The 16,847-nt window shown below is 40.3% G+C and overlaps 1 protein-coding gene across 3 annotated transcripts in view; it reads right to left on the bottom strand.

Annotated features, from left to right (window-relative positions):
* Positions 1 to 16,847, bottom strand: part of arfgef3 (ARFGEF family member 3) — a 191,655-nt gene that overhangs the window by 66,494 nt on the left and 108,314 nt on the right. For all 3 annotated transcript variants that reach the window (XM_039738234.1, XM_039738235.1, XM_039738236.1), the window contains 6 exons: positions 16,110 to 16,222; positions 12,292 to 13,211; positions 7,727 to 7,893; positions 5,960 to 6,125; positions 3,463 to 3,570; positions 772 to 987 (listed from right to left, as the gene is read on the bottom strand). In XM_039738234.1, coding sequence (XP_039594168.1) covers positions 772 to 987; positions 3,463 to 3,570; positions 5,960 to 6,125; positions 7,727 to 7,893; positions 12,292 to 13,211; positions 16,110 to 16,222 — 1,690 coding nt within the window. The remainder of the gene's footprint in view (positions 1 to 771; positions 988 to 3,462; positions 3,571 to 5,959; positions 6,126 to 7,726; positions 7,894 to 12,291; positions 13,212 to 16,109; positions 16,223 to 16,847) is intronic.

Here is a 16,847-nt window from a genome sequence, read left to right as displayed (position 1 = left end):
TGAATAATTTGCCAATGATTGTTGAGGCTGTGTGTGTTGCCAGCATAAAAATTTTAGAGCAGGGGGTATTTCCAAGAAGGGGTCACATGCAGGAACCAGAGAGGAGATTTGATTAGTGAGGAAGGTGTGTATTTGCGAAAAAAAGGAAGATTAAGTAATCTCTTAGAAGGGTTTACTACTCAGCTAGGAATTGGATGTATTGCAAAACTGTAAAGCTGAGGAACCCTGACTGAGATTATGACACTGGGCTGAAGAGTAAGGCACATTACGTGCATTGTGAGGGATTATCAGTTACAACACTACAGCAATGTGTTGTGATTCCCTGAGGGTGATCCAGCTCACAGGATCCTCATTGCTGAGGAACTGAGCAGCAGGACCAGGCCAAGGGAATGCCCATGTAACACCTGTCTGCAGCAGATGATCATTTCCGGGGGTGGGACTGGACCACGTGTCTGCCTAAGTGGTTGCAAACCAGGGTCCTAAGCTGTTTCATCATGTGGTGGGTGCAGCAATACGTTGTACAAGTACATGCTCCCCAACCTGGCTTGACCTGACCTACTGGAGAGGCTTGGTGAGACACTACGATTTTAATTGTCTTATGTGTTCTCCCTTTAACTCCCTCTACTCTTTATTTATTTTAAACAAAAACACTATTTTCAAATGTTTTCATATACTGTGTCTTATTAAAATTTACACTTTACACAAAGAAACTTTCCCAACTTTGTTTTTCCTATAAGATCCTGACAGATCTGATACTATAAGATGTCCCACCTAAGGCACAGCTGAGTCCTGCCGCCTTCCTCAACCCATCCAGGCTTAGGCAGATTGCATCCCGCTCCTTCTGGTTTTGCTCCTTCACACCTTCTGCACCCAAAATGAAAGCCAGGCCTTTGGAGCTCCCTGCCATGCGTCCAGTCAGCGGTGCCGATAAGGTGTCAATCAGGTTTTTCCAGCAGCCAATCAGAATGTATCGGGCAAAAACCACTCCTACAAGATAAAATGTGGAGCTGAAGCACCACTAGGCAAAAATCACAGCTACAACAGCGATGGAGTTAAGTGAGTGATTGAAAATTAATGGTCTTGAGTGAACCCCACTGAATTCAATTCGCTTAGAATCTGACAATGTTCAAGAATTTCAGCAAATTTGGCAAAATGCACTTAAGTCAATGGAGAAGAAACTGAGCTATACTATTCTTAAGTGAATTATAATGGCACAATGGTGTTTTGAGTGTCACTGAGGGTTAGAGAAGTGTCGGACAACCGTGCTGGACATTATTTTGGCCAGAAATGTGACCTGAGATGTGAGGCAGCAGTGTTAACAACTGTACCAGTGTGCACCTCTGAGATGAAATTACACTCTGAGTCCTTTATCTCTGTCTGCATCTCCCAAGCTATCACTACAACTAACAGACACCCAAAAAGCTTGTAATGCAAGGGATCAGCGTTACATACCCGAGGGGCTATCCCTTGTCATTACCCGATCTGCACTACATAGTAAGGACATGCTTAATCCAGTAGTTAAGACACAATGTACAATAAATATATGTAGAACAATGAAATATTATGTTAACAGCTAAATACTGTTGGTTTTCCTTTTTTATTCTCTCTTTTTTTTTTTTTAAATGTCAGTTCACTTCACCTCCATGTCTTTGAACTGTGAAAGGAAACGGGTGGAAAACTCGGGCAGGGAGAACATGCAGAGCTCCACTCAGGGAACTCTTGGATATGCTTGTATCATTTCACAGTTTATTCTTAATGTTGGAAAAGGTGCTGCCTGCCTTTGTAAACCATGACACTCTGCTGTTATCTAAAAGAATGGGCTTATTCATCTACAGGTAAAATTCCGTTACAACGAACTCCCAGGGACGTAAAAATATTTTGTTGTAACGAAAATTTCATTGTAATGAGAAATAGGAACGGCACACTTATTTATTGTAGTGTGATCTGCCACTCGCTATACACAGACACAGCAGTCAGGCAGGGTTGTGGTCAGATCAGTGATCAAATAATCCTGTTACCTGCATTTACAATGTTCCTTGCATATCACCCATCGATATCTTTTCTGTTTGCTTTGGCGGAGAGATGCAGCATAGCTTTGAGCTGGCTGTTGCCCCGGCAACAGATGAACAGTCTTCCATAGACACGGATATCGGACTTCGGGACACTCTTCGGCGTGTCGTCCAGTTAGGGGAGGTCCCAAGAGAGTTTACAAACCTCACCTTTTCTTGAATGAGTGCCACATTAATAGGAATGTTTCTTGAACGAGCATCACTGATTTTCTTCAGCTGGAACTGGGATTTTAGTCAAGGTGGATGTGATCATGAAGAGGTCCAAGTATAATTTGGCACAAAACCTTCAAGCATCTGCTAGGAAGCTGAACATGAAGAGGAACTTCAAGTTTCAGCATGGCAATAACTCAAAGCATACATCAAAATCAACAAAGCAATGGGTTCATCAAAGGACGATCAATGTCCTCCAGTGGGCCGGCCAGAGCTCAGACCTGTGGGGTGACCTGAAGAGAGCTGTGCACAGGAGATGACCTCATCACTTGACAGATCTGGACACTTTTGTTAAGGAGGAGTGGGTAAAAATTGCCAAGTCCAGATGTGCCAAACTGATAGACTCTTACCCAAAAAGACCGAGTACTATAATAAAATCAAAAGGTCCTTCAAACTAAGTACTAGTTTAGAGGGTCTGCACACTAATGCAACCAGCTTTTCGTAGGATTTTAATTTTTTCCCTTTTTCACTAAACAGTCTCTTATTTGCTTTTACCTTCTTTGTAAAGATCGTAACTTCTGACAGGATTTCTCTTAGTTTAAATGAGCAGTCAGAGATTGCCACGCATAATACATTAATTTCATGATATTCCTGCCTTCTGAACAATTAGAATGCTAAGATAAATGCTTGATATCATTTTTTTATGATAAAATGCATTAAAGCATGAATTAAACACGTGAAGGCACGGTGACGGAGGTGCAGCAAGGGGGTTCCGGGTGTTTCCTGCCTTGAGTTTGCATGTTTTTCTAGTGGGTTTACTCGGCGTGCTTCAGTTTCCTTTCAAAGTCATGTAGGATGTGGGTCTTTGTTATGCTAAATTGACCCTAGTGTATGTGTGTGCTCATATTCAACCTGCCATGAGATGGCGCCCCGTTCAGGAATTGTTCCTACCAAAACATTCCACCTAAAATAATCAGAGAATATTCAAAGTGACCCACCTATTAAGTTAGAATACTTGCGTAGGCAGATTTCGGCTTCAGAATCTACTCTGTACATCAGATTCTACAAGTTGTGGGATTGTAAATCACAAAACATCAAAAAATAGCCTATGATCGAGAGCTTGATTGGTCTGAAGTTGAGAAGCTATCTGTTGATTTTAGTTTGCTTTGCCTCTATCGCTTCTCAATTCAGGATGTCAGTGGAATCCTTTTCATCATAAACTGGTGCAATAATCCACCTTTACCTGCCACTGCCGAGTCATCTCCAGCTTTGTTTTGGGAAAGAGAAGACTGCATCATAGGTCTGCGAATTAGCTGACCTCCAATGGCAGTGCTCCCAAGGCCATCAATATCTACAAAAGCAATAAAAAAAAGAAAAAATCAGAATCACAAGCAATCAATCTGTCTTTATTTTATATTGCACCTTTAATGGCAGCTCACATCCAACTGTTATCTCTGTATAGAGCAAACAGTGATCTGTACCATAATAAAAGCAGGGAGTGGACTTTACTTCAGAAACCAACAGTCCATATTCCCAGTGGGGGGTCAACTAAAACCTGGTGGGCACAAGGGATGCAGGCTTTCATGACAACCAATCTTATAGCTTGATATCAGTTGAACTGGATGAGTTAATCAATGGGTTTCCCCAGCCTTCTGTCTATTGTCTCATTATTTACCAACAGTGCTCTCTGTATTTCTCTTTGGAAGTCAGAAAAATAGTAATTAGTATCACAGCTTTCAGGGCACCGGATTCTGTTCAGGCTCTATTGGATTTACTCTTTTTAATTCGATTACTTGTTTACTCATATTAAACACTTAATTGTGGCAGCCAATTAACTCTCAGGCGCAAATAACAAGGTAGCCTATAGGGAAGTATGAGAAATCTTTAATCACTGAAAGTAGAAATGAATTTCCTTATTTTTTTCATTTCTTAAAAGATTTTACAGAAAACAGAAGATACAGGGTAAGGCAGTTATACTCATTAATTATGGCTCTAGAGAGTCTGTCTATCCTATACAGCGCTTTTCACATCAAATTATCTTGACCAATACATTTTATTTTTATCTATTTATGTAGCACTTTCCATATTTATGTACCTATCTTAAACAGTGCCCTTAATAGAAGTTTACCTGTAGAGTCTGTCTGATGTATCCATCTTTTTCTTCATATTGCAATACACAAGCGAGTGGGAGATAACTTCAGGGCTCATTTATTGGTAATTCCTCGCTGAGCCATGGATTGGCGCTGTCACTTACTGACTCTTCTGTCCTTTTGTCCTCAGGCCTGAAGATCGATGGGATGAGGAGATATGATGCCACTTTTGGCTCTGGTGACGTGGACCCACCCCTTCTGCCAAGGAAGCCATAAATAGTCCACCACTACAGCAACCTGTCAGTCAACAGACTTGCAACGAGGTGCCCTAATTCTTTATCTTATTTGTCTCTTGTTATTACAGTAGTGTAGTTGGCGGGGTTCTTACTGGAGATGACAAATCCAGTGGACCTCACAGCAGTGGTGGCTGCTCCATTTGAACAGCTTCAGGCACTGTGGCAACCTGTCAGTCAACAGATTTGAATCTGCAAAGATGTTTCTCTATAGCGCTAATCATTTTTGTGAACATTTTTTCTTTGGGGATTCTCTTTCAACGTGCCCCAATACTTTATCTTGATTGTCTCTTATCATTATATTAGTGTAGTTGGTAGGATTCCTACTGGACCTGACTGATCCAATAGACCTTACAGAAGTGTTGGCAGCTCCATCTAAATGGCTTCAGCCACTGGAAGCCAGAAGTGACGTCAAAGCACCTCATGCCATCAATGTCCAGGCCTGAGGACAAAAGGACAGGAGAGGCAGTAGGTGACAGCCCCAACCTGTGGCCTGGGGCAGAATTACTAATAGATGAGCCCTGATTGCATGTGTGTAACAATATCCTACAAAGTACATTTGGTATTTCTTTAGCTATCTATGAAATATTTCCAAACAAATAGCATATTTATTACAATAATGATTAAAAAAAAACATGATGGATTTAGGTGAGCAAATCCTCTCTCTTTTTTAATCGTCTAATAAAAGAGAAATAGTGTTTCTAAAGCTGGAGAATAACATGGTAAGAAGAAAAGCATCTACATAACTGTTGCGTTTCATTAATAATATAAATCAGTTTCTGATGAAGAACCTGTACCAGGATCTGGCTTGACCATCCTTGTTCTAGTGAGGCATAAACACTAAATAAATACATAAATAAATAAATAATAATAATAATTAAAAAATAAATAAATAAAAAATAAGAATGTGAAGTAAAACAAACAGCATTCAGCACTTTCCAGCTGCACCAGTACAGTGACTAGCTTGACTTTAAATTTAGTAGGTGACCTTATCCTGTTATTTTTTATAACTTACGTCATTTCAGTTGGGGCCATAAGGCAGGTACAATATGATACAATGTACAATATTTACAGCTTTAGCACTGCTGAATCAACCTTACGTCATGAATAAGAGAAGAACAAGCTAGCTCCATTGACCATAGTGTTGGAGAGTGGTGACATGTTGCATCTAGAAGTATACCAACCAAGTCGAGTGTACCACCTTTCCTCAAATACTTCAGATTTAATAGAGGGCATCTCATTTCTTAATTACCAAAACAAACTATCATTAATACACGCAAAATAAAATGGGCTGCCATACCAATAAAGCTGCTTTTGAACTGGAGTAGCTTTTCTCCCCAGTTAACAGATGGCTTACCGGTGAGCATTGTGATGAGTGGCAGGGTGTGCTCCTCAGGGGCACCCCAGTAACCGGCCTCACCCAGCAGGTTCCTTTCGAGAACTTGATGGTACAGCTCTTCAATCCAAACCTGGGACAGCATCACCACCAGTCCACTGCTCTGGATTTGTCTGACAAATTCCTTCTGCAAAGAGGAATAAACTTAAATAGGTCACCAAACAAAAAAAAATTATTTGACCCATGTAGGCTTCATGAATGAGGAGAGGATCTGATTTGGTGTCATACGTAAAGAAATACAAACTCTTACTAAAATTAGTGACGGTAACCCCGGCACTGCAAAAAGGCAACATGCTCATAACAGCCTTACATTCTCTTCTCCAACTGCACCATAAATGTTAGGAACGACTGGCATGCCCCCTGCCCCATTTCCTTTGGTGTCAAAAGAACAGAATAATGAAGGAGTGTATCTCAAGAGTGGCTCTGGCTGGGGTGGAAGGCATTCAAGCACATTACAGGGGTCAGGATTGCAATACAACCAGAATTTTCCAGGTCATGCTTAGATACTAGAAGTGCCTTCAGATTTGTTCCAGTATCCTAGGAAGTGGGTGTAAATGGCAATCCTGCTCTTTTCTTCATGAGAGGACATCCAGGAGAACCATTTAGGTTAAGACACAATGGAAGACATTTAACAGCATCAAAGACAATGCCCACAGTTCCTTAGTTCATTAAGCAAGTTTTCAAGGTGTCCAAGCCAAGCAGTATAAAATACTATAGGCCAGTAGCACTCAATTCCACTCCAGTGAAATGATTTTAACTTTTCTTGAAGAAAATTGTAATGGAACATGCTAAGCCCTTTCAAGATAACTACCAATTTTCTTAAGGCCACATAATACTACACAGTTTTTACAACAATTTTCAGTCAGAGGCTTCAATGACATAATGTTAGTCAGCAGAGGGGGTAGTCACCCTTATGACATGGTTGAAGTCCTGTGACTTCAGCTGTAGTTTGACTTTCTCATTGACATACAAGTTAACTTGTTACTTAGTTTTATTTATTTTTTTTCGAGGTATACCATTTAAGTGATACTTACATTAGTTTTGTACAAAATACAAAGGCTTATTAGTTGTTTTATAAATGTAACTGGTACCCCGCCATTGAGTTCCATTCAATTTGCATGAAATTCTTGAGTAATGAAGCTCAACTGCACCACTTAGTGGCTGTAGATGGCATTTTTTACTGGTCATTTTTTTAGTTCCCAACAAGAAGAGGACACTATCACAGAGCTCAATGTCTGGCATTGAAGGTAAACGTTTATGAGAGCTGTGTGAGGTATAGTATGCTCTGTGGAAGTAAGATGTGTCCAATGAGGGTGGAATCCAAAGCTAAGCTGGATATGACATAGATGAGAATGGTTAGATGGATGTGTGGAGAGTCACAGAGTGAGAGGCTGATGAATGCTGCATTAACAGAAGCACTTGGTGTGGAGAAATTTATGTGGTTTGCATATGTGAAGCAAAAGGTGGAGATGATTGGGGTAAAGAGGTGTACCAAGATGGAGGTGGCCCACAGGGAGACCAAAGAAAATGTGGTTGGAGGAGATATGAGATAATATGAAAAGAATGGGTCTCACCCCAAAGGACAGCCAGGCAGAAAGAAAACAAATCTTGGGGGGCATCTGGCTAGGGTAACCTCAGAGAATAGCTGATACTTCCTGTGATGATGATGATTACGATTTTAAGTCATTTCTGGAATTGTGAACAGGCTACCAGAGTGACAAAACGTACCGAACTGATGGGAACAGGAGATGGCTTTCTTCTATAGTAATCACAGCAGCACAGCTTAAGGTTGAGCAGAAGTGTGTAGAAGGAAACCAGGTAAAGTCCATCAGCGTTCATTTGGGCCTGACTGCTGAGAGCGTCGCTGCCTTCAAACCCAGGTGAATGCATCCCACCTGTGATGGAAAGGAAGAGCACAATCAAAAAACGTGTTTACCTCGTGCCTGGCTAACAAACACTAAACAGTGCTATTTTAGTGGATTAAATTGGAATTGACGTAATATTTTCTCCACGATCACAAAATGTCATGTATTACACCAGAAAGGGCATAAATAGCGGTGTTAACTATTGCGCCATAAGGATCCATCTTCTGTATCTATGAGGGTATGTCGATTTTCTGCACTTCTGTGGTCATTTTGTTTGGGTTGGCTGTACAGTTTTTCCTGCGCCCATATGGAAACACAGTGTGTCTGTGGTCACAATGGAAAAGTTTCCACCTTGATCAGTCAACTTCTCTGTCTGCTGTGTCCTCAGTTTTCAATAAAGAAAAGCAGCAAGCAGCGACCTGGTTTTTAATGGCTGAAGGTGTACCAGGTGTCGAAATCCTCATCAGTTCACCAGACTTGCCTGCCATTGTCGTCGGTAGAGGGTGTAGACGAGTGTCCCGCTCATTCTTTTTGCCTGACACATGTCTGAGCATATTTGACCTTCTCAAACCCTCAGTCAACATTCTTCCATGGCAAAATACTGTCTCTATATTGTGCAGATTAGGGATTTCGGCCCTGGTACACTGCTCTTCACACATCTTCCATGCAAACGGACAGAGAAGTGGCCTTGTTTACTCCTAGTAAAAACAAGAGAAGGTGACTGATTAAGGCGGAAACTTTCTTACTGTGACCACAAACACACTGTGTTTCCGGATGTGCGCAAGGAAAGCTGTACAGCCAACCAAAACAAAATGAATACTAAAGTGTGGATAATTATTGATTTACTTTGGTACTCCTATGTTAGGGTCATGCGGAGCTAGCAGGACCAGGCATAAAACATGGATGCAACCCTGGACAGAAGGCCAGTTCAATCCCACTCACACAAACACACCAAAACTCACTTACATTGGGCCAACTTAGAGTCCTGTGCCAATGTAACTGGCAAATCATTGGGGTATCAGAGGAAATTTGAGCACAATATGCAGATCCCACGCATAACCACCAGGATTCTAACGCATGAACCAGGAGCTGTGAGAAAGATATTCATCTGTCCAGTTGTCCGCTGCTATTTTGTTACAAATCTGAAAGGAGTTGAAGTATTTCCAGGTTTATTTGCCTGTAGGCAGGAAACGTCCCTGTACAGGACTCCATTTCATTGAATGACACATTCACAAACAGTGTGCCAAGAGTAGGGGACAAAGGTAAAGTAGGGAAACGTCGGTAACAACCAGTAGAATCACATATCAGATGGCTTTCTCCACTGCACCAACATCACTAACACTGATCTGACAGCCTTTTCTCCACCCTCATCCACATTTCTAAGAAAACCCATACGAGAAACAATGCATACACACCATTACGTTTTCTGAAGACCACTTTGATGATTCACCACATTATGTGATGTCAAAATCCTCAATGTTGGTGTGCTACTGCACCCCCCAACTCCTCTACTTACAACTTCATTAAACAACAAATCCTTTGAGGAATCTAAACTGTATTCCATCTGTAGTGCATATTTTACAGTGACTAATTAACTTCTAAATAATCTGGGTTGAGTGAAACTAGGCAGTATTTTAAAAGCAATACCAACATGGGGTGAATGTGAAAACACCTCACAGTTGAACTGGAACTCAAACCTGAGGCTAAGATATTCACTTGAAAATGTGAAAAACCAGTAAGTCCTATGTTTTAGGCTTAGAGTCTGAAAAGGTCATGCCAAGAAGGGGAAGGAAACACAGACCACAAAATTCAGACTGTAAGTTTAATGAATTTAAAAGATTAAATAATGAATAAAAAAAACACAATCACAGTATCAAAAAATATCCAAAACAACAGAAAATTAGGAACCAATTAAAAAAAAGAAACAAGAATTAAAAAGTCAAAAGCAAACGTAAGGCTTAAAAGACAAAAAGGAAGTGATCAGAAAAAGCCTAAAATCTACAAAACATCCTAATAAATTCAAATCTGAAATTCTAAGCAGAATTGAAAACAAGCCAAAAGTCAGAATTCAAAGGTTTGAAGACCAAACAGAAATGAGCAACAAAGTATACTAGAAAAAGAAATCTAGAAAAGAGGTTAAAGGGACCATGACATGGACAAACCAAAAATTGTTTGTCAAAGAACAGGCAAAAACCAAACCCAAAACACGAACTGAAAATGTAGTCCAAAGGAGTGCTAAGTAAAAAAAGTCGAGACACTACAATATCACTAAACACTGCAAAAAACTCTTTGTTGCTATCTACAAAATTAGACACAGAGATAGATGTCTGAAGCAAATCATCGCATGAATGACTAAATGGAATATGGAATGGACAATGGAACAATCCAAAACCTCCAAAACAGCCCCTACTAATGCCTGACCCAATATAGTGGGCCCCATTATGGAAACAAAATGGCAGTACACCAAGATTTCAGATATTTTTAACAAAATGAAAATGACCCAAAATTACAAAAGCAACTGCAGAAATGAATTCAATGTATTAGAACACCACTAAAAAGAAAACAACACTGAAAACTTGGACTAATGTCACAGAAATCTCTCTCACACCATTGTAAAAAGATCACTCAATAACCGTGGGGCTAGAATCTTGATCTTGGTCTAATTGAAAGCTACATACGAGACAAGATACATACTGATGAAGCACGACATCTAGCTGGCGGCATCCTCCACAAACTTGGCAGAGGGCAAAAGAAGAGTGGTTGACATCTGCTGAGCATGAAGAAAACTGTAGAAGTTAATTCAATGATAGAAAGAAGAAGCATCATCTGCTGTGGTCAAACTGCTGGTACTCGGGAAACATGGCGAGCGACAACCACCACAAATTTATCAGCATTTGCATTTTATTTACGGCAAACTGGATAGGGATCACTGATTGAGAAATTCACATGGTAGAAAGAAAAATAAGAGCATCGACCTCTGCTGAGTATGAAGCAACTTACATAATAGGAAGAAAAAGAAAGGAAGCCCTAATATTCACTGCATGTCAAGCACGTGTGGTGCAGAAACTTGCTGGTACTCGCAAAATACTGGGGCTACAGCCTTGATATTGGGTGGATGAGAAGGTCACACGTTTTCTAGTTTTTAAACAGATCATATTCTTGTACACAAAGTGAGTTGAACAATGGAATAATCCAAAACCTCCACAACAGCCCAAACTGATGCCTGACCCACATTCTCCCCAGGTGCTTATAGAAACCTGATCACAAAACAACTAGGGCTTGTAGATTAATTAAATGCCTATTTATTCTGAAAAGGAGCATGAATTCAGTTAAAACAAATTACTAAAAAGTATTTAACAATAAAACCATTAGCTTTGCACAGGAAAGGCTGCCAGGTCTAAAGGGATGACCAGGAGAGGAAATGTAAACTAGCAGAAAGTTGTATACACAGATCAGTCCTATCGAACATCAATACCCAAATCAAAACCCTGAAAATTGTAGTAAGGGTAATCAAAGCAAAAGTCAAAATTGAGAAATCCTAACAGAACAATCAACACACGCATAAAGATTGCTTTTTCTTTAATATCCGTAAACTCAGAGACAGACCCGATATTCTGGTTCTTATAACAGCGCATTGACGACTCGGACCATGAAACTTCCTTGACCACTTACCATATCCTATCAACCACTGTCAAATCCCAATGACAGAAATGCAACATGGTAGCAACCAGGAAGAAAAGAAACACCAACTGAAACGACTCAGAATAATTTCTATGATAATAATAAAGATTCAGCATCTCCAAAAAAAAAAAAAACCCTCACTTAGAGGTAACCATTAATATAAATAACTTAATCAAGCATACAAAATTATACCAAAAATCAACAAAAATCAAACAAGGCCTAAACAAATGAAACAGAATACAAAATCACAAGAGAGCGAGACTCTAAGGCGACCCCCACACTGTACCCTAACAGTAGAGACCTACCTACAGGCAAAGAACTTGTGCAATCCAGTTTCAAGAGCCCATATGGTACCTTCACAAGTTCAGGAAAGCTATTTTGAACCCCGGCTCAGTTTTTGCCCGTGTGGATGTTGTATATTGGCCCTGATTGTCTGTCCAGGATTTCCTCTCAGATTTTCTTCCTCATTGCTTACTCTGCTAAGGCCAACTCAGCAAATTTGGGCATATTTGTTCATGTGTGTTTACAATTGCACTGGCCTCTTTTTGATGGCGGGATCTTGGCATGTCCCCAGTACTGCCGATATAAGTAATGTAAATATGATAATACAGTAAACAGAATAGCAAGAAAAAAGAACTTGAATAGTGCGTCGTAGTCACATACCCAGATAATATACAGTTAATATTCATCCAAGATTGGGGTTACCACAAACAGGTCTGGAAAAGTTTAAACAAGCAACAACATTACCTGTTTGTAGACTGGAACAGAAATTTGATGAGAAGTTCTGGATTAATAAATCCACTTCGGCAGCAGTGTGGACCGACAGCAGTTGGGGAAGGAGATTAATAAGCGACTGGACAAACAGTCGGACACAGTGCTGGTCAGCCTCTTGATTTTTTAGCAGGTTCAAGGACAGGCCTGTGCGCAGTGATCTGTGACCCAGGCATTCTCTGGGGGTCTGTTCTTCATCTGCCAAGGAACAGTTGTCCGAACCCATGTCTGAGACATCTGATCTGCCCGAGTCTTTTTCTGCCGCCATAGAATATTGGTCACAAGAGTCAAACTCTGTCCTTGAAAGATCCTGCTCATCGATGCTAAAGTTGCTTTCGCTATACCTAGAGCCATGTGACCGAGTCCTGCACTCCACTGACAAAAAGTTGGTTATATCGGGGAAGACAAGGCCATGGCTTCTCTGAATTACATCTGGTTGATCATTACTTTCGAGTTCCACTTCCCGACCCATGACCTCGCCATTATTTTGCCCACAAGGGGACGGTAGACCGGCTCTAGAACCATCAGCCACCTCTTCAGGAGTGGTCTGTCCCAAATCTCCCTCCAAAGTAGTCCTACCGGTATCGGTAGTTACACTAATGCTGATATCCGGGCTCTTCTCAGTGTTCGACTCCCAGGGGGTGTGCTCTGATGAAAGGACACGCTGCTGCCACCGGAAGTCTGCCTCATTTATTTCCATTGATTCCCGGGTAGATTCTGTGCCATCTTTAAGCTCCTCCAAGCGCTTCAGCAAAAGGTGGATCTGCTCTGCCTGAAGCCCCTTGCCGTGACTCAGTTCATCCAAAGCGCTCAGTAAGGAACACACGCATGACACAGATGAAAAGCAGGCCTCGATTCCACCCTTCATGCAGGCTTCTGTCATGCCGTCCATTATACTGTTAAAAAATAATTTATGGTATTAGTATAAACTAGAATTTTCATTCATAATATAATTAGTTTAATTTCAAATTTAACATTTTATAAAACATATATTTCCATTAACATTACTGGCAATTCAGAATGACGAAGGCATAATTAGGTCCAAATGTTCAAGTGACTAAAACTGATGATTTAGATTTTGATGCTGGTATATTGGAATAGCATGATCTTCAAATATCATAACATATTTTTCAAAAAAAGTCAATTTACAACATGTTACTTTTTTAAGTTTTATCACATACGCTCACGGGCCACTTTATTAGGTATACCTGTTCAACTGCTTGTTAAACCAAATATCTAATCAGCCAATCACATGGCAGCAACTCAATGCATGTAGACATTGTCAAGATGACCTGCTGAAGTTCAAACTGAGCATCAGAATGGGGGGAAAAAGTGAATGAATTGACTTTGAACATGGCATGGTTGTTGGTACCAGACGGGCTGGTCTGAGAATTTCAGAAACTGCTGAATTACTGGTATTTTCACACACAACCATCTGTAGGGTTTACACAGAATGGTCCAAAAAAGGGAAAATATCCAGTGGGTGGCTGTTGTCTGGGCGAAAATGACTTGTTGATGCCAGAGGTCAGAGGAGAATGGCCAGACTGTTTTGAACTGGTAGAAAGTCTACAGTAATTCAAATACGCACTTCTTACAACTGAGGTATGCAGGAGAGCATCTCTGAATGCACAACTTATAGAACCTTGAAGCAGCAGGGGAGCACACAGGTTGACACTCCTGTCAGCTAAGAACAGGCAACTGAGTTTACAATTTGCATGGACTCACCAAAATTGGACAATAGAAGACTGGAAAAATATTGTCTGGTCTGATGAGTCTTAATTTCTGCTGCGACACTTGGATATTAGGGTCAGAATTTGGCATCAACAACATGAAAGCATGGGTCCATCCTGCCTTGTATCAATGTTTCAGGCTGACGCTGGTGGAATAATGGTGTGGAAGATATTTTCTTTGTACGCTTTGGGTCCCTTATTACCAAATGTCATCATTTAAATGCCACATCCTACCTGAGTATTGTTGCTAACCATGTCCTTCCGTTTATGAGAGCAGTGTACCCATCTTCTGATAGTTCCTTCCAGCAGGAGAACGTGCCATGTCAGAGAACTCAGATCTTCTCAGACTGGTTTCTTGAACATTACAATGAGTTCCCTGTACTCAAATGGCCTCCACAGTCACCAGATTTCAATCCAATAGAGCACCTTTGAGATGTGGTGGAAGCAACTGTGTGATGCTATCATGTCAAAACAGACCAAAATTCCAGCACCTTGTTGAATCTATGCCACAAAGAATTATGGCAATTCTGAAGGCAAAAGAGGGTCCAACTAAGTATTAGCAAGGTTTACCTAATAAAGCGGTCTGTGAGTTTAGTTTCAATTTAAATTAACACACTTGTTTTTTCCTTTTATTATTGTGATGTAACTGTCTCCCTTCTTGTCCTGTCTTTAAATTACTGAGAGCTTTGGGAAGAACCTAAAATGTTCCCAGATCCTACTTATAATAATAACTTCAGTTTAGACTCAATTGAGTGTGCATCGTTCCCAGTCAGGAGTTTAAGGGAATTGTTACAAAATAATAATGCACTTGGGTCTAAAGAGATCATTTCTAAAAGTCAACTTTACTTGAAATTTATCTTTTTATGGACACAGGGAAGGGGGATTGCCAACTAGCATTCTTGCACCAGCCTCTACTGACATTGTATATGTGATCAAGAAAGTGGTGGCCCCAGCATGCTGTCCAGGGTTTGTTCCTGGTATGCACACTGATGGCATGCCATAACACTGAAATTAATGGATTAAGAAGGTTCAGCAGATAAATGGATGGAAATTTAGTAGCAGAAAACAAACAAAGGACATGACCTTGGTATAAGTGGCATTGCTTTCCATTGACTGGCATTCCAGGTGGGGCTTTTTGGGTATGTGCCAGGTTGAACTTTGGCTGCTTGTGTCTCTGTACTTGTCTAAACTGACTGTTTCAGAAAATAAATGGCTGGATAGAGTTTCCTCTCTAATTAAATATTAAAGCCCATGCCTTTAGATGGACATTTTGTGATTTTTTTGCCTCCTTATATTTCATCTGCACTCAGCACAGTTTCCCGAGATTAGAATAACTATAATTAAATGTCACAATGAGCAGCACAGGGACTCAAAGCTCCACAACCCTGGGTTTTTTGTGGAATTTCCATGTTTTCCTTGTTTTCTTGAAGCTTTCTCTCCTAAACACTAAAGATTTATTGGTGGGATTGACTAGCATTTCAAAACTGGCCTTGTGTGAGTATGTCCAGATGTGGACTGGTGCCCAGTCCAGTCTTTGCTCTTGCCTTATGGCTTCCACCTCTGTTAATACAGAATCTTGCTGTCATTGCATTAGCTTAAGAAAGTGAAGAAATGATAAGGTTCCAGTTAGGTGGACTGGCCATACTGAAGTGGCCTTAATGTGCGTTTGGGGGTTGTGTGTTTATGTGTGTTCACCCTACAATGGACTGGTACCCTGTCCTGGGTTTACTCCTGCCTTACACCCTATTGCAGGTGGGTTAGGCTCCAGCACCCCCTGTGACCCTGTTCAGAACTAAATAGTAATATTACTAAAATGTATAATGCAAATTACTGCATCTTTCTGATATGTCATAGTGTAGCCTTTACCATCTTGTTAAAATGCCAGAGTTTGGTGGCTGTGTGTTTACTATTTAAACTCTACAACATGGGTGCTATTGCAAATTAATCATCTTCTAAAAAAGACACAAAAGTTCCCACATCTTAAAAGCAAGTGATTGGTCCTAAGCAACAATCATTTTTTGGGGGGTTTGGGGTCTCAGTCCCAAAGATACCCAGAAAACTCACAGTTTTAATAAGTCCAGGTGGGACTTCCTCTTGGAGAATGACCTCTTCTTGGTTTCTTCATCAGTAATTGCAGGTCCTGCCAGGTCAAAAAGGCGCCGGGGACTACTCAGAATCTGTTTGAAAGGCAAAGGAAGAAAGTCTGAAATGTTTAGAGAAGTACATACAAGATGATGAAAACATGATGCAATGCTTTGGCTTATGTTTAAAAATCACTAAACTCAACAGAAGAACAAAATGACACCCGGAAACAAGGCTGTACACAGTTGCTGAGGATTAATGCAAATATGACCTACATTGATATTTGATATCGAAATATGGGTATCACTTTAGATTAGGAGTCTCTAATTACACTGTACTTACCATATAATTACCTGTATAATTACAGAGTTGCTAGGCGTTATTACCTTGTACTTATTGTGTATAACAGTGTACCATTATAATTAAATACTCAACTGTAATTATTATTCCACATGTTATATACAGTACATACTGTACATACATATAAAGGCTGTGGAATAATGATTACAAGTATACAGGTACTTGAATGGTAAGTACAGTATAATTAGAGGCACCTAAACTAAAGTGACACCAAAATATGCATATTTCTTAAAGTATTTCTGGAATAGCCTAAGTCTTTCAGCTAACAGAAATGGGAAATCGTAGTTCAAGCATGTGATACAGAATATAAAATTGTACGGAATTCTATAGAATATGGAATTATGCCAGTAAAGATTAAGG

This window comes from Polypterus senegalus, chromosome 16, assembly GCF_016835505.1.
Source record: "Polypterus senegalus isolate Bchr_013 chromosome 16, ASM1683550v1, whole genome shotgun sequence".
Lineage (NCBI taxonomy): Eukaryota > Metazoa > Chordata > Cladistia > Polypteriformes > Polypteridae > Polypterus > Polypterus senegalus.
This window is presented reverse-complemented; position numbering and strand designations above follow the sequence as displayed.